Source organism: Pinus tabuliformis, chromosome 2_1 (genome assembly GCF_031772625.1).
Source record: "Pinus tabuliformis cultivar Carrire ecotype Pingquan chromosome 2_1, CPIR1, whole genome shotgun sequence".
In the NCBI taxonomy this organism is placed as follows: Eukaryota; Viridiplantae; Streptophyta; class Pinopsida; order Pinales; family Pinaceae; genus Pinus; species Pinus tabuliformis.
In genome coordinates this window covers 232,575,662-232,602,703 of record NC_142299.1, presented here as the reverse complement: position 1 = coordinate 232,602,703, position 27,042 = coordinate 232,575,662, and the positions used below count along the sequence as shown (strand labels likewise).

The following is a 27,042-nucleotide window of genomic DNA, read 5'->3' as shown; positions in this document are numbered from 1 at the left end:
AAATGAACGTGAATTTTTTATTGCCAGCACTTCTAACTTGTTTTTATGGCTTGTGCAGGACATCATGGCTTTCCAATGGCAGGAGAGAGTTCATGATGTGGAGGATATAGCCGCTTGGGGGGATGTGAATTGTTGCAATGCCATGCGGGCTTGCGGTTTTATGAAATTCTTCCTCACGCCGCGCCTGAGAGCTCAGCATGATCTTCTTGAGCTGCTGATTAGAGCATGGAACCCGGTGGATTTGAAATTCACCATCCACGGTCACGATATTGAGTTTGACCGTATGGATATCTTTTTCTTGACCGGGCTGTCGCGCCGAGGTGCGAGGCCCATCTTGGAGGGGCAGCGACCTAGCGGCGGCACTTTAGATGACCTGATGGCTCGGGTCTGCCCGGAGGCTGTAAAGACGCGAAGTGGGAAAGTAGCAATCCCCACAGTGAGAGACATAGTGCTCCGCACCATTCTGTTCATGGTGACCCGGGCAGCGGGTAGTATGGCCAACCATGAGGCTTCAAAGACTCATCTCCTACTAGCTCTTGATTGCCTCGAGCCTACAGTGTTCGATTGGTGCACGGCAGTGGCCAACAACATGAAGAGGCAATTGAGCAACTGCCGTCGCGGGGAGACAAAGCAGTTTGGCTATGGATCGATTCTGGTCCCGCTCATTCTGGAGCGAGTGCCAGCCATGCGGTTGCAGACGATGGTCGTGGATGCCCCCAGGGATCCTCGGGAGACGAGGGCCTCGCGGTGGGCTCGTATCATGCCACGTGGGGGTGGCGGCCGGCCACATAGCTGGGGAGCATTTTTCAGAGACTGGCTGGACCAGCAGGAGATTTTTGTGCAGGATTGGCCATATGCGGGTATGGATTTCCGCAATGACCCTGATTTGACACTGCCTCCAGGTGAACAGTGGGATGATGCAGGTATAACACCTTTTGACTTTTTGAGTTTTGTAATGTTTTTTAATTTTTTATGTACATGTCCTAATAAATGTCTTGTTATGCAGATGTGGGGCCTACTAGACCGATTGGCCTGGCTACCACGGCACGGAGAGAAGGACAGGGAGCCGAGGCTTTGGCCTTAGCCCCTCCAGGAGTTAACGCGTCGGAGACTGTGGCTCGCAACCTTGAGGGGTTGCTGGAGGGGGTGCCTGACTACCAGGGGGTCGAAGAGGTCCCCTTAGAGCATCAGATCAACACAGTGGGGGTGGAACCCAGGGTGCACCGCCTTCTGAGGAGGGTAGCACGAGCAGCTGTGTACTATAGAGAGCATCATCCAGCTGACTAGTTGTCTAGGTTTTATTTCCACTGCTATTTTGAGACATATGACTCAGATGTATTGAGATTTTTGGACATGCACATCTATTTTTGAGCGCCTTAGTGCGCCACACGATATATATATATATACATACCGATTTTTTGGATGAGTCATTGTTACATATGATGATGTATTGTCTATGTTATGCGTTTATTCAGTACAATTGTGATCTTATGTATGAATTTGCACAACACATGACCCATGGATTTTATATTTTTTAAAGCAAGCTTAAAAGCACACACATGCAAACTATGCTTGAAATGGTTTATTTACACATGCTTATGGTCTTACTATGTTATCTATGCTTTCCTGTATGATGTTTATCTGTTACGCAAATGTCTATCTAATACATGATTTGCCAATGCATCAGTCAACGTATTTAATCGTCTCAGAATGTGTTGATAAGTAATGTAATCAAAATTCCGTTCCAACAATCTTACACGTAGGTACAACCTTAATATGCGCTGGTCTCTGACGGAATATCGTCCGTTGAGTTGATGGACAACCAGCTGGGAGTCCAAGTTCACCACTAGCTCTCGGATGCCGAGATCAACTGCTTCGGCAAGTAATTCGATTACAGCGCTGTACTCGGCAACGTTGTTAGTGGTACGACCTAAGCAGACACCCTGAAGGTCTAACAACTCTCCGTGAGGATCGTAGATCACCCATGCTGCCGAAGACAAATTACAAGTGCTACGGCAGGCACCATCAGCGAAACCAACATAAGGAGTACTGGACATCTGCGCAGGAAAGACAAAGCATAATAAGGGGTAAGACACGCCTTTATACCAAAGCAAAATGAAACTCATGCACTAAAACTCAAAAACACACGTATATACAAAGTGAATGTGAGAAGCTATGCATAGTATTTTTTCAGATACAGCCCATTGCGGGGCTTGTCAAGAGGATTTCCTTCATAATCAATCAACTCATATGCGCCCTTTTGTAAAACTCGTTTCACAATGTAGGGACCTAACCACATGGATTCGAGTTTTCCTGCCCCCAGCTTATCCTTAGCTTGATCGTAGAGCAGTACTAAGTCTCCCTCAACAAAGGAACGAGGATGAATATTCTGATCGAAGTGAGCTTTGACTCTCTTCTTCTATGCTTCGATAGCCAGAGAAGCCAAACGACGAGTCTCGTCTAACCGTTCTAGGTAAAGAAGCCGTTCCTCCACCGGAGTGGTGTTGGGAAGCAACTCGACAGCTAATTTTAATGAAGGAATCTCACATTCGACGGGAAGGGTAGCCTCCAGTCCATAGACCAGTTGAAACGGGGTGAAACCGGTGGCATCCTTCACAGAAGTCCGGTAGGCCCACAAGGCCGGGAAAAGCATTAGATGCAAGTTTGACTTGTGTGAATTGACGGTGCGTTGAAGCATGGTGATTAAAACTTTGTTCACGGCTTCGACTTGACCGTTAGATTGAGGATAGTACGGTGACGAACTATCCTGGCGCAAGCCTAGCTGGGTCGTTAATTCTGTCATCATATGATTTCGGAAATGCTTTCCGTGATCTGTAACAATAGCCTGAGGGACTCCGAAACGAGTGATGATATGATTGAATAAAAACTGCGCCGCTGTGTGACCGTCTTCGTTTAATGTAGGCATCGCTTCGGCCCACTTGGTGAAATAATCCACAGCAACGATAATGTACGCATGCCCCCCGGCCGAACAAGGGTTACAGGACGTATAATCGATGCCCCATTTGGCAAATGGACCTACAGTTACGACAGGGTGCAGTGGTGCAACAGGTGCACGCATCTTCCGGTGGTAAACCTGGCACTCGTGGCATGCGCGTACAGCAAGGATGCAATCCTTGAAGATAGAAGGCCAGAAATAACCAGCGCGGAGGATCTTCTGAGCGGTAGCGTATCCGGACATATGGCCGCCACAAGCGCCGGAGTGGCAGTCATTCAAGACTCGCTCAGCCTCCTCGAGGGTTAAGCATCGACGAAGAATAGAATCGACGCCGAGGCGGTACAGGGTGTCGCCCAGAATGTGATATGGTTGAGCTTGGTGACGAATTCGTCGCCGAGCATCTTTCGATGTGTTGGGACGAAACGAAGACGTTTGTAAATATACGATAATGTCCCCGTACCACGGGTCGAGAGTGCTGATGAGAAATAGCGTTTCATCCGGAATATGCTCCTCTGAACGAGATGGTGCAGACTTAGATGGTAAGGAACAGAGCAGTTCAGCAAAGACCAGTGATTTCTTAGACTTGGCCGCAGTGAATTCCAAGTCGAACTCTTGGAGGATTACGATCCACTTCGAGTATTTGCCCCCCAGCAACTGACGTGACAGAATATAGGTCATGGGGTTGCAATCAGAGACCACGGTCGTCGTGCGCAACAGGATGTAATGACGGAAACGTTGGACGGCACAGACAGCGGCCAATGCCAACTTCTCGACATATGCATAGCGAGTCTCCGTATCCAGAAGGTTGCGGCTAAGATAGTATACAACATGCTCAGTGCCATCGTCGTCGTCTTGCACTAAAACCATGCCGATGGTGGTATCGGCAGCGGCCAAGTAAAGGGTGTAGTCACGGTGGTAATTTGGAGGTCTTAGGAGCGGAGCTGAGACCAGGAGGTCTTTAAGACGCTCAAAAGATTGTTGAGCGATAGCGTCCCAACGAAAGGGCGTGTCTCGCTTTAGTAATCGTGTGAAACCCTTGGCCACCTCGGCATAATTTGGGATGAATCGTCTAAGAAAATTGGCTTTTCCCTGCAAGCTTTGTAACTGCTGTAGAGTGGCAGGGGGAGGAAGATTCAAAATGGCCTCGACCTTAAGGGGATCCAGACGGATGCCCTCCCGGGAGACGATAAACCCGAGTAGTCGGCCAGATTCCACGCAGAAGACACACTTATGCGGATTGAGTCGAATACGGTAGTGTCGACAGCGGAGAAAGATTTCGCGTAAATGAGATGGATGGTCGTGACGTTTAGCTGAATGAGCTGGTAGGTCATCCAGATAAGGCTGTACGATGTGTCGGATATCATGAAAAGCATACGACATCGCACGCTGGAAAGTGGCGCCGGCATTTTTAAGACCGAAAGGTAGCTTCTTGTAAGCGAAGGTGCCCCAAGGACAAATGAAAGCGGTCTTGTGCTGGTCTGCGGGGGCTATGTTGATCTGGTTGTAACCAGAGAAGCCGTCCATAAACGAATAAATTTCGCTTCCTGCGCAATCGTCGATAAGCTGATCAATAAAAGGCGTAGGAAAGTTATCTTTTGGACAGGCGCGATTGATATCGCGGTAGTCAACACAAACCCGAATAGTGCCCTGTTTTTTATTCACAGGGACTATATTAGATACCCACTCCGTGAGAGGAATGGCATAAATGAAACCAGCTCGAAGGAGCTTTTCAACTTCGGCCTTGATGGCTGCAGCCTTTCGAGGGTGCACTGGGCGTAAACGCTGACGAACAGGCTTAGCGCCGGGATAGGTAGGGATTTCGTGCTCCACGATACTGGGGTCAATGCCGGGCATTTCCTCGTAAGACCATGCGAAAACATCACGGAATTCACGAAACAAGTCTGTATAAAGTTGAATTTCCTCAGGAGTGCATGTGACTCCAATGTGAATATTCTCGACGACCCCTGTTTTGACAGAGATGTCGATAGCCAAAGTCTGCGTAATGTTACCCATGTTTCCTTCCGAAGACACTTGATATAACTGAATAGGCGTTTGGAGAGGGATAGATGGGACACATGAAGCAAATCGTCCGAGACATGTGGCCATTTCCGAATGAGGAGGGAGAAACGAAGAGCGATGGTGGTGATCTGACCAAGGGAGCTCTTCGGGAGACATAGTCTCGATGATAGCCTCGTCGGAGGGAAATGATTCCTTCAGGGGATCCGAAGTGGCCTTTTCTCCCAACCAAGGGAAGTGGTCATATGAATCGGGAACGCTGCTTGGAAGAGCAGGTTCAGGGGGTGAAGCCGATGCAGCGACTATCTCGATGTAGTTGAGCTCGGCAGGGCTCAACGGCATCATCTCGCCCCAAGAGTCTTCCTGACTCAAGGGAGGGAGAACCCATGGATCAGAACGTACTGTGATCATGTTAACGGAGGCGAGATTTGGAGGCGGGAGGGGAAAGACTCCCATTAAGGAGGGATCTTTAAATAATCCGGCACCCACACTCACTAGCGATTTGGAGGTATGCTCCACGAATGGTACATTCCCTTCAGAAGAGGAAGCAAAAAAGGACAGCTGGTCCACTGTGACGATTTTCCCTTGATGGGGGAAACGAACGACACGGAATAAGGAGGAGGCCACGGCTTGCATGGCATAAGTCCAGCTTCGTCCTAGGAGGAGGTTGTAAGTGAGATTAGCGTCAACGACTTCAACCTCCACTTCGACCGTTTTCCCTTCTAAAGAGATAGGTAAACGCGGGAGGATACCATATGGACGAGATTCTCTTCCATCGAAAGCCTCAAGGGTGGTGGGAGACTGGCTCAGAGCAGCCGAACCAATAGCCTTCCAACAAGCAACCGACATGATGCAGGTTGAGGCTCCTTCGTCAATGACGGTACGATGGATCGTTTTGCCATCGATGAGAACTTGTATAAGGAAAGCTACCTGGTGAGGCAATCTCTGTGTGAAACCTTCGAGATCAAAAGAGATTAAATCCGAATCTGCCGGGTCTATGCCACCAATCGCTGATAGCAGGGACTTCCTCTGGGAGGGGCAGCTCTGGAGGACTTCTAACGCGGACATAGCAGACGGAGCCTGAGCTAAGTCCTCGACAATGCTATAATGCTGGGCAGCACGAGCATTGGGGTTATAAGATGACTTCCTGAGTACACCTTTGGGAGGGGGTCGGGGGATCGTCTCGGTGCTGGGTCGTTCAATGTGAAGAGGGCCAGAACTGGACGTAGGAGCGCTGGAGGGGACCTCCGGCTCTTTCCCGGCTGAAGATGGATAATCTTTCGCTCGAGTTGTGACATGGATGGGGATGGTTCCAGCCATGAACACTTGAGAACCGAACGAGGAAGAGGTTTGAGAGGGGTCTGCCACCTGATGCGTCTGCTGGGATGGGAAAGGCTCTTTAAGCACGGCAGGGGACCCTGAAGCACCTTTCAAAAGCCGACTAACCTCGGACCGCCTGGGGCAATCTTTGGTGTAGTGATCTTCCTCGCAAATGAGACAAGGATACTTAGGCTTCCGTTTGGCTCCTTCCTCGGAGGGAGGTTTAGGAGGGTTCTGCTTAGGTTGTCCGGATTTCTCTTTGGCCTTTCCTTTCTTTTTGCCTTTTGAGGATTTGTCTGCCGCGGTGGACTGAACGGCATTTACCTCGGAGGTATTCCCAGGAATAGATTGGCTCTGAGAAGCATTCTCGTTAGAGGCGTTTTGTTTCTGCTTCCCAGGGTTCGCGGTCGATTTCTTACTTGATGAATTCACGGAGCCAATAACTCCATCAACGGAAGGCTTTGGTGGAGCTTTGGTTTGTCCGTGCCTCGGGGCATCTGGCAAATACTCATACAAAGTACCTGACTGAGAATACACTAAGTCAAGGTATTGAGCTCGCGCGATCGCTTGCTCCTCAGTTACACACGCCCCCATTGCAATATCTTTGGCAATTTTAGGGACAAAGGACGTGGTAAACCAGTCGGTCAGGAGTTGATCGGGAATCCAAAATTTAATCAAACGACGGCGCCTTCTCCATTCATGTATATGATCGGAGATGTGCGTCGCCATATCCTGTTTCAGAGACGTGAGCAAATGGGTCCCAGTCTCGTACCAAATGGGTAACTGAAAATGAGTTAAAAAGGCCATAGCCAATGAGTTAAAGTCTGAAAACATGTCGCGGTTGAGTTCGATGTACCATTTTGCAGCTGAACCAGTGAGAGTCCTCTGGAAGAGGCGAAGTCGGATAGAATCATCAAGCCATGAGTTAGATGAACACCAAAGGTGATAAGTCATTACATGGGCCTGAGGATCCTCTCCGGCTTTGCCGTCGAACTTTGGACAGTCCCCTGGTATCTTGGTCGGAAACGGTGGCCAATATGAGTTATGCAAAATAGGATCGTTTGTTAACTTGGACACATCGGGTAATTCCAACGTAGCCAAAAATGGTAGCTGCGGGTTGAAGGACATCTGTGGCTGAGGATTCGAGGCGATATTAGGGTTCCACCCAGATTGGGGTTGCCCCCACGAACTTTGTCCAGACGGGCCGGACCCAAAAGGACCTGGCGCGTAGGAATTTTGCCTTGATGGACCTGGCCCAAAAGGACCTGGCGCATAGGGAGTTTGTCCGTGGGAGTTTTGTCCATGTGCGGACGACTGTCCCTGTGTCTGCCCCCCAGCTCCCCATGAATTGGCAGCTTGCCCGACAGGTTGACCATATTGATAATTTTGATAAGGAGTGACCTGTGGTTGCTGATAATTTTGATAAGGAGCATACTGATTTTGCCCCTGGGGTTGCTGGTAGCCATATGACTGCTGGGTCCCATACGGAGCCTGATAGGCAGGCTGCGTTTGGTACGAGGGTTGATAACATGGTTGGGTTTGAGGCCCAGAGTAGTGTCCTTGAACCGGCTGGGGTTGAACCATGCGTCCCGAAGGTTGACTTGGTCGGATTCGAGATGGACCTGGTTGGCCAGCAGGATAGCCTTGCTGGACGCCAGGTTGTCCATGTGCCGCCAAGGGTTGTCTTTGCGGAACGGGTGGTCGAATTGGCTGGATAGCTGGTTGACGCCGAGGTTGACCAACTTGTCCAGGTTGACGATGAGGGTGGACAACGGGTTGATTTGGCTGTATAGACGGTTGGCCCATTTGTCCCCCAGCGTAACCAAATTGGGAAGAGGGATGGGCTTGCTGTATGGCAGGCTGCCCTCCTTGGTGTATGGGCTGAGCGAAGGGTTGGCCTTGCTGTATAGCAGGTTGCCCCCCACGCCCAGAAGGATTCGTGATTTGAGGGGTAGGTTGGCCCTGTTGAACATAGGGTTGTCCAGCCTGCCCAAGAGGATACCCTTGCTGGACGGCTGGTTGATTTGGAGGATTGTAAACTGAGCCAGTTTGTCCAGAGGGGTGTCCTTGCTGGAAACCAAGTGGGTCTTGTTGAAAAGACGGTTGCTCTATTTGCCCAATAGGTTGATTTTGATATAGATATGGCGGACCCCCAACGCCCATAGGCTGTTCCTGGTAAGGTTGACCTTGTGGGTGCCCAGATTGTCCTGGGTCGGGCGGGCCATACAGTGGTTGCCCCTGGGGGGTTCGCACATGGAATGGCGGGCCTTGGTTGGTTGGTCCTATGGGCTGCAACACAGTAGTGTTATCGTACATGAAGTGTTCCTCGTTTTCTTCAAAAGGACGATTAGGGAGGCCTGGGATGCTCTCAAGAAACTCACCATTTTCATCATAGTAGAAGAAAGGACCTTCGTAATCTGGGTCCGTTATAGGTTCCCCATAAGCATCATACGGTCCTGATCCTGGAATTCCACCAACAAAAGAACCAGCTTGAGGGTTTTCAGACGAGGAAACCGGTACAGCACTGACGACCGGAGTCGAATGTGCTATACAGACAGTAGGTTGAGTGGGAACTGAGGTGACGGGCGTGTTAAGCCCTGTCGTAATGGGTGTAAAAAGGGGTTGCGAAACAAAAGGTCCGATGGAGGCAGCGAGATTAGGATCCCATATAGTTGTAGAAGTGGTTCTAGCGGCATACCTATCCCTCACTGATTGATATCGTGAAGGGAGGGGAGAGGAAGCCGGGATCGGGGTCTCGATGTCTGTGACCACGGGTGTCTCACCGGTGCTGGAAGCTGTCTCATCCATTGGAGATGACATACCGAGAGGGGTACGGGGGGTACGGGGGGTATGATCCGGCTCCCAGATGGGATTCCAATCCTCTATGTAATCTGGGTTGCCTGGGGCACGTACGTTGATGGGCTGGATACTCAGAACAACGGGAAGAGTACCGCTTACAACTGGTACCTCGGGAGCAACAGAGGACGGAGAGCCTTGATCACTTGGACCTGGGGCTGATGGGTCAGCCAGGATGACCAGACCCCTTAGAAAACCTAAGAAAAACTACCGATAAAACTCTACTCAAAACTATCGCACACAAGATCTAAAAAGGGTAATGTTATCGTGGCCAAATTAATTTTAAGACGCAAGAACCAAACTTGACCTTTTCATATTTCAGGAGTCGAGAAAAGGACAAAAAGATGACTCCAGTCTCCTTCGAATGTTTAATGAGCACGAAGTGACAAGACGCTCACAGGCACCTTTTCGTTTAGGGAGTCCGAAAAGGATCAAAAGCGACTGCTCTGGAACTCTAGGTAGAGGGTGTGCCAAACTTTTCGCAAAACCACAGAATACTTTTTAGGGTACGGGTGGTCAATCTTCGTGAATGCTGTGTTCACTGCATTGCGAATCGTAGGGCGGCCGACTCGGCTTCCTATGGATAAAGGATAAAAGCCTAGTGGGGTCTCCCTATATACGCGACGGTACGTGGGAGCGCAGTCCGTGTTAGACCACTATCGAGTCACAGAAGGAGGAATCACCCAACCTAATGTGAAACAACAGTGACTATGTTTTAAGACGCTGGAACACGTCTCTAACCTAGACCTCCAGATATTTGCGTTTAGTTCCAATGCGTTTTTAGATTCATTTGGTTCATTTTACAGTTGATCTTGAGATTAAGTTTCGATTTCAAGCTCTATCGTATGTTCGCTCACAATTACCTAGATGCAATCTATATGCCAAAGAATTCCGTTTTGTTCGATGAATTCTAGCTATGAGAGAGCAAAGAATTTTAAATCAAACCAAACGAATACAAACAAACAAGCAGCTAAATGCAACTAAAGCGAGGAAAGGAAACTTTTCTTTTGAAGATGCAAGCCAATGAAATGTTCTTTTCCTTTTCAAATTTTTTAAAGCAAACCACTAGTTTGATTTCTTTTCAACGACATAGAGCACCTAAAGCAATTTGGAGGAACCTGAACACCAAGTAAACTGCTTAATGAGAGCACACAAAGTTCTTGAAACACCCAACCAAAGTTTCCGAATCAACGGAAAACAAAGTAATGCACGAGCTATGTAATCTAAGCTCCGCAGGACAAGGAAGGATTGCAAGCAAGGAGGAAGCGAAAAAGACCACTTGGAAACACAATCCAAAACACTCTAACAATCACTGAACGAATGCGAAAGCAAGTCTAGAACCAGCTGGTCAAACAAGCAAACAAAAATCCTTACGGTAGGCTTGACACACACGCGGCCACTAGATGTCCTAGGGCTCAGAGTGCGAAATCAATAGAGAAAAGCAAACACCCGACGGACGAGAGTCACGACCAGTCAATTAGAGACTCAACACAATCCAGCAATTGTAAAAGTAAGGATGGAAGCACGAATCAAGCGGCGAAAGCAAAAGAAGGGAAGGTATTTGCAAACTCAAGCACTGAGCAAAACCAAAACCCTATGAAGCCAAGCTCCGTAATCTAGCAGTCCAAAGTTCAGACAGCGAAAAACAAGTCATTAGACAGGTGGAGAGAAGAAGGGAAAGTCACAGCAAAAGGTTTAGGAGGCCAATTTGGTCAAAAATGAATTTTTCAGGCTCAGCGCGGGTAGCCTTCAGCAACTCGGCGCTGACAGGGGGAGGCCTGTAGCAACTTTGCGACGTCAGCGCGGAAGGACACGGATAAAGCGCGCTGTCTCAGAAAAACGAGGTCAGCGCGGAAATAAAGCACACAGACGCGATGACAGAAACCACAAAGAAGTGAGGGCGCGATGTCAGCGCGGAAGGACACGAATAAAGCGCGCTGCCCTTGAAAACGAGGTCAGCGCGACTGTTAGACGTACAGGCGCGATGAAGAGAAAACCAAAGAACAGGGTCGCGATGTCAGCGCGACTGTTCGGAATTAAAACGCGCTGAGAGCGAAAAACAAGGAAAGCCAAAATAAAAACTTCCAAAACCAAAGGCAGGAGCTTTTCAACAATAAAAATGTTTCCCAGAAACACCCAGAAAGTTCATAAGCAACAGAGACAATCCCAAAAACTCGGAAAGAGGTCAATCAAAGCCAAACACAAAAGTGGACTCAAGAGACAAAAAGGCTGATCCCCAGTGGAGTCGCCAAATTGTTGGAGAGGTAAATCCCCTCTACGGATAGAGGCGATCCCTACTAGCCCAGCAAGGGTCTAGCAACAATCACACAATGCTGCCACGCATGTTCCTAATTGCAATTAAACAAGAGGTAAAGAACACCTACTTGGATTCCCGCGCTGTCGTTTGACGAAGGGATGTTGTCTTCGCTCCTTCGCTTCAGCTGGTCACAATCCTCCGCGATCCCCGCAAATGGATACCTGCACACACGAAGAGGGAACAAACGCAAGCGTGGAATCTAATAAAAGCAACCATACATCAGTCAGAAAAGATGTAATTCATGTTTAACCATTGCATAAACAAGTGAGAATGGAACAATAATAGCAGTCATCTATTATTAATCAGAATAGAGAAGAGTACAACCAAATGTTCTGACGTCGGTAACCTTCTCAGGAGGGGCCAGTCAGCATGTATCTCAAGCATTCACCTTTGAGGATGATTCTCCCAAGACAAACAACTCTCTCTCTCACATAAAAGTCACAAACAGCCTTCCCTAAGCAATCAATCACTTCCACATCTAGCACACCACACCTATAGCAGCAATATGAGCACTACAAGCTCTATACAATCGAAGCTATTCCAAGCTAAGTCTAACTCGCTGCTCATGGTAATGGTGAGAGTTTATATAGGAGAAGGAGTCTCCTAATAAGGTGGAAGGATGAGCTTATCTTCAAGGGAAGTTGTTGGAAAGGGTTGAACAGACATGCCATAGAAGGGAGTCGACAGTCACAAAGCTAACAACCAAGCCTGGAGGGATCTGGAAGGCAGGTTGTTTGAACAAATTCGCCTAAACTGGATCAGCGCGGATTATAGGGAAACTGCCGCGCTGTCGGCGCATCTCAATAACTGAAGAAGTCATGTCAGCGCGGAAGAACACGGAAAAGGCGCGCTGTGGACCATCGCGGAAAAGTGATGTTCTTCCGCGCTGGCAGCGCACAGCATACACTGGAAGGCGCCTGTCATCGCGGTTATTTTAGGAACAGACGCGCTGATGAACAAAACTTTGGAAAAATGGGTTTTTAAGCCAGTTCAGGGAGCAAGCACTTAGTGATTGTGAATTCTGGGCACAGCAGGGTGACTGACAGGAAGGCAGTGATAAATTTCTGTGTAACAAGGAGAATCCTTGAGTTTTTCTTGATCTCCTTAGCTCCTCACCTGTCTGATCTATTCACCTCATTGCTTTTAAGGCATCAAACAATTTCCTACCTTGCTCCATTCAGACCTCTGCAGAAACTGTGTCTCGTCCCCGAGCCCAAATTGCCTTTCCCATTGTTTTCAACAAAACCCTAAAAACAACCAAATCAAAACCTATGCACTTAATACCTAGCCTAAGATCAGTTGCAATTTTAGTCATCTCGAGCCTCATTGATTACCTTTTCCGAGATTGACCCGGAGAGAGCCCTCTCCTGTCCTCGTAGGGCTAGCTACGAGGCTGAGCGTGGTTTGATGTTGCCTTGAGTTTTTCCTTCCTCAGCCTGAGGCAAATTCGAGCGTTAACAGGTCCTTTCATGTGCTAGGGTGTTAGGGTGTTGACAGAATAGCTCTATCCTTCTTACTTGTTGAAATATTATGAGTTTTTTCAAAATGAATGACCTGTATATTATTATTGCTTGAAATGTTAAAATCCTCCCAAATTCTTGTTATATATTATTAAAACTTGAAATAATATGTGTTGGCAGTGTACTGTTGCCATTGATGTCAATAATGAGTTAGTTGTGTGTTGGCATTAATGCCAACTAGATGTTCATGTATGATTTTGATGCATATATGATGTGTTGATGATACTACAATTGATTGATATGTTGTTTATAGATTATATAATGCAGGTGTGAGAAGATCTAGGATGAAGCATATTTCAAAGTATAAAATTTGCAATATATACGTGACTTCTATGTGATAAACTTGCGTACATACACAACTATCCTTAAGAATAGTCATGTACACGACCCTACGTGCACAAAATGAGAAACCAAGGGCTTTCCTAGCATATTTGGAGGAAACGAGTCGATTGATCTGGTCCTCAACAACTTGACTTGTTCCATGTTGATCCAATCAAAAATGATTTGCAATGATTGAATGTAATGAATGCATGTTGATTTGGTTGATTGGGAAAATAGTTTAAAATGGTGTTGTCATGGATCTAATAGAGGTTACATATTGTAGTTTATTATCAAAGTTATGGTGTGCAAGGATGTAGTAGATTTGGAGATCATGGGAATGTACAAAAGGTCTAGAGATAATATCTATAGCAATGTGACAAAGTATGGACAACTCTATGTTTATGTGTTGTTGTATGGATGATTTTTTTGTCATTGTGTAATGTTTTCAAAGAGAATGTATTGCTACTATTAACGTATGTTGCTAGGTCTTGGTGTGTATGGTTGAGTGAGGTTATCAGTTTGCGTGTATTGATGCAATGTATTATGCGAGCATAGAATGATTTGTATTTCTATTATTATCATGGTTGTGTATATGTTGCTCTTAGAATATGGCAAAGTTTGTATTTTGTAGTGAATCCATGTATTCTTTATTGCTAGTGGTGATATGAATAGTTGAGTGTGAGTATGTTTTTCATCATATTATTTGTATGTATGTTGTTGTTGGGGTTTAATAGTGAGATTGATTTAATGTTGTTGAGTTGAGCTAATGAGAAAAAATAGAGTGGTTTGATATGTTGCGGAGAGTTTGTATTGCAAAGAGTTTTATATTCAGTTTGAGCATAAATATTATGTGGGTCCACTTTGAAAAAAGATGAAATTAGGCTCCTAGGGTTTTTTGCAGACTTACATGGGACCAATTTGAAAATATATGAAAGGTCATCCACAAGGGTTTGAAGGTTGGTGCCTTTAGTGGAAAGTGTTGGCTTGTTGATTTAGGGAGTGGTGGCGTCCTTTAAGTGGTGGCCTAAGAAACTATTGGAAGTTGGGACATGTAGCAGGTTGGGGTCTGCATAGTCGTGGAAGTGGTTGCTTCCATCAGGTAGTGGCTTGAAGTGGGTGTTTTCTTGCCTACATCTCAAGTCATAACTTTCACACTAGTGGTGTCTAGTGAATGATGTAAAATAATATTTTAAATAATTACGAAGAAGAAGAGAACAAGTATTTGGTGGTTTTTCTCTCGAAAAGGTTTCCACCTAATATCTAGTGCCCTCATGTGTTGATGATAGTTTATGTGTTTCTCATGTGTATTATTTCTCTCATGTTTTAATTTTCATGTGTTAATTTACTATGACATGTTTGGTACTATTCGTTATATTGGTGTTGTTAATTAATGTTTAGATAATTGTTGAATTGAAGCAGAGTAAGAAAAAAACAAATTTCTAATATATATGATGTTTGTGTGTGAGAATAGAGTGTACATATGTTTGATGCCTTTAGGAAAGTCACATATATATTTATAAGCATGTTAAAAGGTAAAAAAAATTGGAATTGATGATCCATACTGCACAATACATATTCACCCCCCAGTATTGGGAAGCTCCCAACAATTGGTATCAAAGCGGGTTCTTTCAAGTGCATCTTAACTGTTGGGAGGAAGATATGGTAAAAAAATAAAATTGATGGATCATCAAGGTATGTCTTTGTTTAGTGCTGCAAGCTATCAGGTTTGGACAGAAAAGGTGAAGACCAAGTTGATAACTTGTGGATATGACGTCTGGAAACTAGTGTGTGAAGGATATGGCAAATATCCCCTCTTAGCAAAAGTGCAACAATAGAATTCCCAAGCAAAGTGTGTGATCTACAAAAATATTCATAATGCATATCTTGAGAATATAATGTATTTGACATTTACAAAGGACATATGGGACAAATTGTAGGTATTGTGTGGAGAAGACAGTAAAGGAAACAATGGAGAGATCAAGAAGAAGAAAAAGAAGATGGGCTCTCAAAAGAATGAGTCTCAACCTGATGAGATTCATCCCCTAATGTGAATGGTTTATCAAATCGTCAAGAGGAGAAATAAGAAGATGAAGGCACAAGAAAACCAAACGTGATGCAACAAAATAGATCTAAAGGTGAGCCACCCATGTACCAAGATGATGATGAGTTATTTCTAAGTTATGCATTAGATAGTTCTGATGGTAGCCATTCAAATTTAAATAGTCAAAGATGATGACATAGTGGTCCTTAAATTTGAACTTGTTTCATCCATGGTTTTAGTAGATAAGTTAATTCTTGAAATAGAGAGGTTGAAAACTATGTATAGATCAAGAAAAGTTAATGCCTATTTTTTATGAGAAGGAGAATGAGCTTAAGGAGGAATTCATCAGCATGAAGGCCCGATTACAAGAATAAAAAATGATTGAAGATGCGATGAGCAACCAAGTAAAAGAAAGAGAGGGTTGAGTTCAAAAAATAGAAGCCAAAGTTGTCTCAGTGAGGAAGGAGCTTGAAAAGAAGGATTATCAACTAAAGTTGGAGAAGAGTACCAAGCTTTTGGAAAACATGCTTAGCAGTGAAAGATCTCCCTTGAATAAATTTGGTCTTGGCCTTCACAAGGGAGAATATAGATCATAGGCACATGTAAACAATAAAGCAACATCCAAGAAACTTGTAGCAAATAATGGAAATAAGATGAGTGGAATGAAGCAATAGAACTAGTAGCCAACAAATGAACCCAAAAATGTGTCTTTGTCAAGAAGATCATTTTCTCATAGAGAGGGGTAATTTGGAATATTTGAAAGGAGAAGTGATGACCCCCTTGCTCCTTTGATGAATGAGGTTGAATGTGCATCTTTCATAATTTTGGACATGTTGCAACCAAATGTAGAATTAGATTGTACAGATCTAACGAGCAACGTATGCAACAATATGGGCAACATAAGAGATCAATGAAATTTAGGTATACAAGTTCATTTCATGGTTACTTCTTTTCATGTAACTTGTTTGGACATAAGACAATTGATTGCAAATCTCATGCATGGAATAGATGCATGATCAAGGAAAAGTTGAGATTTACTATGAAAAACAAAGGGCTTGATCCTCTTGCCTCATATCTTGGTAATGTGAGATGCTACACTTCTGACAACCTTGGTCACATGGATAGAAATTGTAAGTTGTCCATTTTTTCAAGGAAAATTAGAAAAAAGGAACAACTCATCCATAGTAGGCCTAGTAGGAAGCTAAAGGACATTGTGGATATTAGGAAGCAACCTACTAGAGTGTGGAAGATGAAAGAGGAGCAACAAGTGAAGTGTGGTATTGCTTTATGCACACTTGAAGAAGAAGATGATAAATGGTATATAGATAGTAGATGTTCCCATCATATCTCAAGGGACAAGAAAAAATTCCAATACCTAAAGAAAACCAAAGATGGCCATGTCATTCTTGGAGATAATGCTCTAGAAAAAGTGTTGGGGAAAAGTAAGGCCAATATTGGTAATTTTAAGACTAATGCAGTTATTGTGTTGTTGGTTTAAGGACTTGTTGAAGCCTCGAAAATCATTGCTTTAACATGGGGGAAAACCACCCAGTCTAGACCTTGGTTGGCAGCTTCTTTTCTGTTTGGAGTAGTGGCTCCGACTGGGATAATGGGTCTAGTTTCCCAATCTATTTTATGATTTTTCTGATGGGGTGATATGTGATATTTTGGAATAACATTTAAGCTAGAAATAATCTAAAATAAACTAATAATGACATGCATTTTATCCTAATTTAAACACCATCTAATTATAACTATACTCGAGAGTAAATTGATGTATGTGATCTACAATAATGTCTAAAAGCAATTGATAATAAAGATCATTCAATTGCAATGAGAAATGAATTTGTTTTAACAATAATCGTTCCGTATAAAAATTTAGCCACAACGATTGTGAAAGATATATCGCATAAGAAATTATTCATGTATTCAGCATAAAATATAGATCATCATCACACAGAGGTGCAATAATGGAAACCAAGATTCAAACTTTCATACATAAACAACTTGAAGAGAAATTATTGCTTGATACATAAGTAAAAATAGTTATGAGATAAAAGTACCATTTATAATACATCCTACTCATGTGCTTCAACAATATTGATCTACTTTCAGTCCATTCAACACCATCTAAGAGTACAAAAGTGCAGTTTCAGTAGAAGGTGCTAGATCAGATAAAAATAAATCTTGTTTCACTAATTTCACCAGAACTTCCTCAAAGGGACAAAAGTGCATGTTTTGAAGATTGTTTCTGATAAAATTTCTAGACCACTCTCTAAATGCATGAGAGGGGTTTAAATACTTAAACTATAAACTAAAAATATATTATTACAAAAATAGTTGATGAGGTTTAAACGACCTTCCTCAAATTATGCAAAATAAAACCAAAATAGAAATGAGCATGGTGACTAATTGTTCTGCGTTTGATCCTTTAGATAAAAAAATGTCTGGCATGGGCTTGAGCTGTGTCGGTTGGACAATTTCAGCTTTCAACTGTCCAGTGAATACGATGTCAGTCTGTGCTGGCACCATTTTCTCCGTAGAAGTGGTTAGGCATCACAAGGTCATCCACTGGTTATGAGGTTTCACCAAATGTCGCCATTATGCTTCCTAGTTTAACCTGGTCGTTTGCCTAATTGCTTCTGCTTTTTCTTCTGTTGCATGTCTCCACTGTAGTTCAAGTTGTTTTACATTAGGAAGAAAACCTGGAATGGATTCTACCACAAGGTTGGCACTATGTAAATTTTCATTAATATTTTCGATGACACTGTTTGCTGCTACTGACGTGTCTAGTGTTTCCTTTTCTAACTCTTTAAGCTGAGAATCCCAGTTTGAAAATAATATTTCTTTATGCGACTCCTCTAGTTTATGCAAGTCAGATTTTCTCCCATCTTCTGAATTCTGCCAGGTGATGAAGTCGGATACCTTTTTCAAGATTTCATCATATTCAAGTCTCATTTCCACAACTTGACCTGTCAATTTGTCGCTTGTTTCACAATAAGAATTCCATTGTGAAATCTTCTAGCATAATAGTTCTTTTTGGTGATCAGTTGAGAGTTAAGGTCGAGTGCTTCAGTAATAAACTGATCAATTATTGGATAATCTTTATGTAGATCAAGTATTCCTTGTATTTGTGCTTCCTTCTCTGCTAAGTCGGTTAGATATTTTATTTGCATCTGCTCGAACTCTTGTTGTAGCTTAGCTAACTGTGTCTCTGCCTGCTCGTCAGATTTTGCTTGTTGTAATTGTTGTTCAAGCGACAAAAAAATATCTTCTTTTTCTTTAAGCAACATTTGCACCTCTGTTGCTTTGTCGATGGTCATTGTAGCATAGGCACCTGTAAAATGTGAGAGTCTAGTAAGGTTGGTGGACAGGTCGATGGGTGAGTCTTTCCAGAGAATATCCATTGGTTCATTATCGGGAGTAGTAACAGCTATAGAATCCAAATTCCTTTTCTTCCTTTGTCTTTTAACAATGGCTTTGTGTTGTGGGCTATAAAACACATCTAGAGGGGGAATCTCCTCTATTATCAAAATAGTTTTAGAGGTGGGGGTAATAGGGATGTGTTTTACCTCTTGAGTATTTACACTCTCCTCTGCTGTAATTTCCTGAGTTGTTTTATGTTGTGGAGTTTGCAACTCTGGCGTTTTTTCCTCTGTATTGAGCCTTTATTAAAGTTGTCCCATTCTTCCTCTAAATCAATCACCATGGATTTTATTGGCTATGTGGAGGTGGCATGGATTTCAGCATTTTTCTATCTGAAGTTTGCTCAGCTGCCTTCTCTGTAGATTGGGTTGTATGATTTTTCGACTCTCTGCTTCTAATTTTCCCATTTTGTGATGACTTCTCTTGGGATTCTGCTCCAGAATTAGTTTTAGAATTTTCTTTGGAGTTACCTTCTATACTCACACTAGGAGTAGGCTCCCTTATTGGTTCAATCAATAATTGGTCCAACGGGACCTTTGTTAGCCTCCTTTCTCTTTACTCGTAAAAGGTTTCAAGATCTTCACAGTAAAAATGTAATTGTGCCATATGCTTCACCTATGTGAAGGTTTTTTTCTGCAAAAAGATGTCATCAAATGCATCTTCCTCATTACTGAATACTTTTATTTTCACCATGGTGGTAAAGTCTTTAACAGTGTTGAATGGGTCATATTGCCTTCCAGGGAATTTAGGTAATTGCAGAGATAACATATTCTTTGCTTCTTTAAATGCATGCCCTAGGTTGTGTAATGCAAATTCTCCACACTGCAAAGGGAATGTAAGCCGGATGGCCTTTTTTGCTTCCTTTAATGTTTTTCTCATCCCTCCCTCACTAGTTGTTTGATAGGCTATCTCTCTAGCCATCAATTTGTCCGGAACATAGGATGGGAGGACATGAGGGGAGGTAATGCTTCCAAATACCCTGATATACATAAATGTCTCCTCCCCAAACCATCTGGCCATTGGGAGGATATCTACTTTAGCTTCTTGGGAAAACCCGGGGCATCTCGGTTGTAAAGTCGTCTGTGAATAGGGAGCATAACTCCATGGAAAATTTTGAAAAAATGTGGTTGAAAGTTAGATTCCCACATGTATTTATGGTATATGTGAATGGGAAGTGGATTTTGAATAGTCCACTTCCATCCCATGACAGGAAATTTCAAACCGAAACAAATTGCATCCATTACATAGGTGCTCATAAAAAATGGAGGGTAAACCCACGAAGCAACACTTCTTTTCCTTCTATACTCCATTATTGTTCTTGCTAAATTGTTAGAAAAAATTTGTGCCCAATTCATTACAGTTGCGTTAATGGCTGCATCTATTAATGGCAACCATTCTGGGGAGCATTTAGTACTATCGAGTTTGCCAAATAGTCTACATAGCATAGCCACTACGAAACTATGAGGGGGGAAAATAGACGCAATAGTGTACATACCGTTCTTGTCTTTCTTGATTTTGTCCTCATTATTTGACCAAGTCCAGGTGCAGTCCGCTGAGTCCTTGTTCTCTTTGGAAAACTTCTCGACAAACTTCCTGTTGTAGATGACTTGTGGCTCTGGTAGGTGGTACATAAGCCGCATGTTGTCTAGCATAAAATATCCCATAACCTCTTGACTTCTTGTCTTGAATTCTCCGTCTGATATGTCAACTTCATCAATAACTCATTTAACCATGTCTGTACAAGGGATTATCTTTAGGCGCGTAGCTATGTGATGCAAAAAAGAGCATGTTGTCTTAAGCATGGAAGCATCTGAGGAATCACGTCCGCCAACTGTAACCTTCGCTTCCAAAATCCTTGGCTGCTCTTCCTCCAGTGTATTATAGATGGCCTCCCATGTATAGGTTCCTCCCTCTCTGTTGCATGTAGTATTTGTAAATAGAGGAGTCATTTCTGACTTCTCAAAGACGACTGCCTTGCCTTTCTTCACCATTGCTCTTAACAATTTGCTCTGTGGATTTTACTTGAAAGTGAAGAACAAAAACTATTAGATACACAAAGATGATAATGAATGTGAAATGAAATAATGTGGATAACTTGTAAAGGTGATAAAAGAAGTTTTATTTGAATGCACGTAAGAAGATATCATATCATGCTAAATGGATTTTCACACATAAATGCAGTTAGATCTTACTAAATGCCCACTAATGCTTCGTTATCCCTTAGCTTTAATGCTCATAAATGTCTGCATCGTAAATTGGGAAGAAATATTCTAGGGTGGAATGCCTTTGAACTATGATAATGGCGATTTTGCGATTTGCGAAGCAATATTGTAGATCGCAAAATTGCATTATTCCTTTTCTCTTTTCTTACCTTCTCTTGTTTTTCTGCGAGATGCGAGATGCGAGCCACTTGTTTATTGCTTCAAAATGTAGCTACTTGTAAAGTTTTTCTATGTAAAGACCTTTCTTAATGAGTGGGGGACCTAAACATTTGTTCATGATATATTTGAGTGGGTCTAGGTCTTGATCGTGTTTTGCAATATCGGTTGATGGTAAGTTTGTGGTGTTCCTTTGAATGCTCGAAATGTGATGCGATAAAGGTTATGAAACCATCACAACTTCGCCTCTTGCATGTTTTGAGATAACCTTTTAAGGAGGGTCCTTTATAAATGGTGATATGCGATGCAAGACTTGGCTTCGAAGAGAAAAGGTTAAAGACCTAGTTTATGTCAAAAATATGATAGTTTCAAGGTATAAAGCATAGAGTCATCTTTTAATCATTTTTTTACCAGATTTTGTGGGTTAGCAAGGTCTTTTGATGATGCTTAATCATGTTGAATGTGGGAAGGCAAGCATTTAGTAGTTATTTTGAAAAAAAGGGGGTTTGATTGATATCTTGCTTTATTCCAAAAATAAAAGAAATGCCTAAATGCTAAGCTTATTTTTTGGATGGATTTTTTAAAGGGTCCCCATTTATCAATGTAATATTAACTACTACCATTAATAAATGGGGGGGTTGTTGAATAGAACAACAATTGGTGATTCACTTGGAAGAACGAGTTATCTGTGAGAGTTTTTTTAAATTTCTAAAACTTCTAAAATAAAGATAGTTTTGGAAATAAAAATAAATTACATGGAATATAAGGTAAGTAATACTGCTCAATAGTAATAAAACAACATCTACTTAACTATCATTCTTTTGATTATTCTTTTCTCATAAGAAAGTCACTTTGTCTACATCAGCCATTACCTAGTTTTAAAGATAAAAGCAAGGAGACTCTCCTCAGATCAGTTTTTGGTATACTCAATTGTCGTAGGTAGAGCCTCTGCTGCCAGCAGGCGTTCATATCCTCAACAGGGTTACCTTATAACCAACAATGATTCAGTAGCCCACTTAAATCAGAATGCAATCTTAAAGATAAGCTCGTTTGTATACTTATTTCTTTCTTTATTTTATGAAGTAATTCATTCTTCCTTCAAATCTTCATCTTTTATCTCTTAAAGGAAAATGCCTTGGTTTGGTGACCAAAATTGACGATGCCATTCACTTGATTTGTAACATAACTGAACAAGTTGGCTCTTGATGAGACCCCTTGTCTTTTGATTAATATAATATTAAGCCATTACCCTGTTTTGATATGCAGTATTGGTAATGTTAGTTAGTTATAATCTTATGATCATGGTAAGTCAGCTCTTGATGAGACCTCTTATCCTTTAAGTTTAAGTATATTTTATAATTACACTCTAAAAATGAAAGTTGATTAGGTAGGGAGAATCATTGGCTCCTTAAGAGATTCTGGACAACAATTGTAGAGTTTTAAAGATGCTTTTCTGCAGAGAGACTTTGCTTTGTTATTGACACTTTTCTTGACTGATGTAAAGGAAAAATTTCTTTCTAAAGCTAAGTTTCATCAAAGATCAAATAATTTTGGCAGAAAACAGGAAGTTTTTGAGCGATAGAACTTAACTATATATTTCATATGTGAAGATTACTTTCATAACAATCTTTACTTACACAAGTGAAAAGTCAAAATTAAAAAGAGATTATCCTTTGTAAAGCCAAAAGTAAATGTTTTTCAACTCGTATTTTCTTTCTAAAATAAAATAACTAAAGGAAATAATATACGGTGAACAGAAGAGATCATCTTCTATGGAAAGTATTTCTTTAAAATTTTCCCATTAACGGGTAGAGATTTTCTCTTACCTGATAAATATTGTAATAGAAACATTAATGGGCCTATTTGTTCCACAATCTGAAATGGGCCAAGCCACATTTGTTGGAACTTGGTATGCTTACCTTTCTCTTCGTGGGCTTTATCCCATTTCAATACTAGGTCTCCGAGTTGAAAAGATTTTGAAGTTAGAGAATTTGAATCAAAGGAGGCTTTGACTAACTACTGATTATGTGCATGTGTGATCTTGGCCTTTACTCTTTCCTCTTCAAGCTTAAGGATTTGTAATCGTCTAACTTGCATAGATGAGAAAGGATTTTCTTCAATGAATTGAACTAAGGCTAAAGAGGGAATAACTACATTTGTTGGCAAGACAGCTTCTTTTCCATAGACCAAATTAAAAGGAGAAGTGCCAATGGAGGCTTTCCGAGTTATTCGATCTGGCCATAGAGCAAACACTAAAGAATTATGCTAGTTATTTTGGCTTTGGTCAACGGTTCATTTAGTAATCCTGATGACATTCTTGTTTATGGATTCGACTAACCTATTTCCTTACGGATAATAATTAGCAGAGTACTTAAGCTTAAAACCTCTTTTAAGAGCAAACTCTGTCATAGTATTTCCTGAAAAATAAAATGCATTATCAAACATCAAGGTAGATAGTAGGCTAAACCTCGTAATGATAAATTGATCTATGAATTCAATAATGTTTTTAGAATTGGCTACCTTAGTGGAATTGCTTGTACCCATTTGGTGAAATAATCAATGGTTGTAAGGATATATCTATGTTTCTTAAAAGAATGAGGAACGATCTCCCCTATTATGTCCAATCCCCATTGTTAGAATAGCTGTTCAATGTTGTCTAGCTGTAATGGTAATGCAGGTTTCCTCTATCTTCCAATAGCTGTCTGACAAATCTTGCATTTCCTTACATAATTGTGTGCATCTTTGAATAATGTTGGCCAGTAATAGCTGACATGCAGGATTTTATGTGTTGTAGTATCCCCTCCAAAGTGACCACCAGTTGGTCCATCATGAAGTTCCTACAACATATTCTCTGCCTCATATTTTTCAAGACATCTAAGTAAAACAAAATCATAATTTATTCTAAATAGCACATCATTGACAATTTGATATTGTCTAGATTTTAATCTCAAGGCCCTTTTCTTTGTGTAATTTAATTGGGTTGGGGCATATCCATTTCTCAAGTAAAATATGATATCAACATATCTTGACGCAGTGTCATTAAGGATTACCTCATAGACTTGTACACTGTCACCTAATGCTGCAATGCTGATAGATTTGATGCTCCTTCCAACATCCTGCAAAAACCTTGACCTTTTACAATTTTTGCTGGTTTGATTTCGATGTCATATTCTTGTAGAGCTGTAAACCAATTCGCTCTCTTTTCACTTACATCCCTTTGTATTAAAATATTTCTCACTGTTGAGAATGGTACTATTACTTTGGTGTGGATTTTGAGGAGAAAAGGTTGAAGTTCTTTATTGATTTGAAAATAGCAAAATCTTGTTTTTCAACATCTGAGTAATTCAATTCAGCTCCCTACAAATTGGAGCTAAAGAAATAGATTGGGGCGTCAACTTTTTCTTGATTTACTTGTATCAATATGGCTGCATATGATTTCTCGAAAGTGAAAGTATATAAAATGAAATGATTTGAAAAATTCGACATTGCCAAAGATGGGGCGTTTATGATTGCTTGTTTTATTAAGTTAAAAGCTTCATGTTCCGAGTGTCCCCATTTAAACAGAGAATTTTTTTTTTTTATCATGGATTGAAGAGGTAAAACAATTCTTGAGAAGTCAGAGACAAATCTCTTAACAAAATTTATTTGACCTAGGAATTATTGCATTGATTTTTTGTTATGTAGTAAAGGTATTTCAGAGATTTCTCTAATTTCATCAAGGTCAATATGAATTCCTGCTTTGGACACAATGAATCCAAGGAGCTTTCCTTCACTTAATGTGAAAACAGATTTCTTGGGGTTAAGAGAAATTTCCTACATTTGGCAATGTTCAAATATTTGCTTTAAATCCCTTAGATGATTACTGCATTTTCTGGAATATACAATTATATCATCTAAGTAGATTACTATTGATTTGTTTACTAAACCTTTGAAGGCTATGCCCATGGATCTCTGGAAAGTAGCACTAGAATTAATCAGTCCAAATGGCATCTTTTGATAAGCATAAGTGCCCCATTTTGTCCTGAATGTAGTTTTCAGCTGGTCATCTGGATGTACTAAGATCTGATTATGACCTGAGAATCCATCCAGGAAAGACATTAGTTCCGAGCCTGCAACTGATTGCAATATCTGTTCCATAGGGGGCAATGGGAAATTCTCCTTTTGGAAAGATTTATTGAGGTTGTGGAAGTCTATACATATCCGAATATTGTCATTCCTTTTCCTGACTAGGACAAGATTGGAAACCCATTGGGAATGCCTAACAGGAAAAATAATTTTGGATTTCAGTAGTTTATTCAATTCAGATTTAATTTGACTTTCTAAGTTAGGATGGATCTTCCTTAATTTCTGCTGAATAGGTCTTTCATCAAATGTCATGGGAATAGTATGTTGAATAATAGAGGTGTCGTATTTCTTAAGATCTTCATAATTCCATGTGAAGACATTCTTGTACCTTTTCAACAAACTTATAAAGGCTGCTTTTTCATCTAACGTAATTGTGAGACCTAGTTTAATATTTTGAGGTTTTAGGTTAGTCCCAAGATTGATTAATTCAAACCTCAGAGTTGAGCTCTGAAGTTTTGAATTGGTGAATCATTTAAATCTGTCTTTGAGGTCATATAAATCTTCCAACTTAACTACAGATTTTGGTATAGTGTTATTGACTGTTTCTTGTTTAAGTTGGTTATCATGTTGGTCATCATAAGAGCCTTCTGAAGTTAGGAAGCTTATGATATTTGGATCATTATTAAAGACTCCCCAATTGGTGATATTATCGGGAATAGAAGGCCTAAAAATTAATTCAATGGAAAATCGATCAGGGCTATAATCCTCTGGTGGGATAAGCTTGGAATCGACATTAGATAGAAGATTGGCACTATCATTTTGGAGTCTTGGAATAGGGGAAATATTAAACGTTGTAAAGTGAAAGGTCAGGTCTTGGACTAATGATTGATAGTGTTTCAAATGTCCTGACAAATAGTGTATAGTATTTCTTACCTATTTTATTACAATCGTTGAATCTCCGAATACTTGGAGGTGTTTGAAATTAAGGCCAATTGCCTTACACAAACCTTGAACTAGTGCTTCATATTTTGTGGTATTTTTTGTGCAATCAAATTCAAGTCTGCATGCTAACATAGTCTTTTCCCTTCTAGGCTAACTAATATGTATCCTGCTCCTACTCCATCATTGGATTTAGATCAATCAAAAAATAAATTCCAAAATAAAGACCTGATTACAAGTTTATCTACAAAATTTACACATTTAGAAGTGTCCGTTTGGGAATAATTTTCAACTTGAGATACAATAGAGTTTTCTAAGAAAGGTGAAGTGTGAGCATTGAAATTCCCTAGAAATTATTCTACAGAGTAGTTTCCGATCATATTGTTACTATATGCATCTGGTTCATTTTCTCCTTCTAGTTCTGTGACTATGTACTTTTGATGTTTCTCGCGATCAACCCTTATTTGATTTGGCTTGCCATTATAGGGAAGCCACATGTGAGACCAGTCAATGGAAAAATAACCATGAATTTTTTCTTACCAGTCTCTACTAAGGATTAAGCTATAGACCTCAAGAATGTCAGCTACAAGTATGTCAATGACTTGACAAAATTTAGGATTTGATGAAAGTCTAATGGTTACTTAGTTAAGTTCCCCAACAACTTTGACCTGAGATCGATCTAACTATACTATTCATACAACAGATTTCTGAGGCTGAACATTCAACTTTTCACAAACTATTCTAGGTAAGATGTTAGATGAAGCTCATGAATCAACTAAACAATTGTGTAAGTTCTTATTAAAGACTTAAAAAGTAAGGACAAATGGAGGAATATGAGATTTATGTCTTCCCCTAATTAGAGCGATGTCAGTTGGATCAATCTTGTT

At 41.5% G+C, this 27,042-nt stretch overlaps 1 protein-coding gene across 1 annotated transcript in view; it reads left to right on the top strand.

Moving 5' to 3' along the window:
- Positions 1–685: 685 nt before the first annotated feature.
- LOC149199577 (uncharacterized) overlaps positions 686–27,042 on the top strand; it is a 64,463-nt gene continuing 38,106 nt past the window's right edge. The window contains exon 1 of the mRNA XM_089400624.1: positions 686–923. Within this exon, the coding sequence (XP_089256750.1) occupies positions 686–923 (238 nt within the window). The remainder of the gene's footprint in view (positions 924–27,042) is intronic.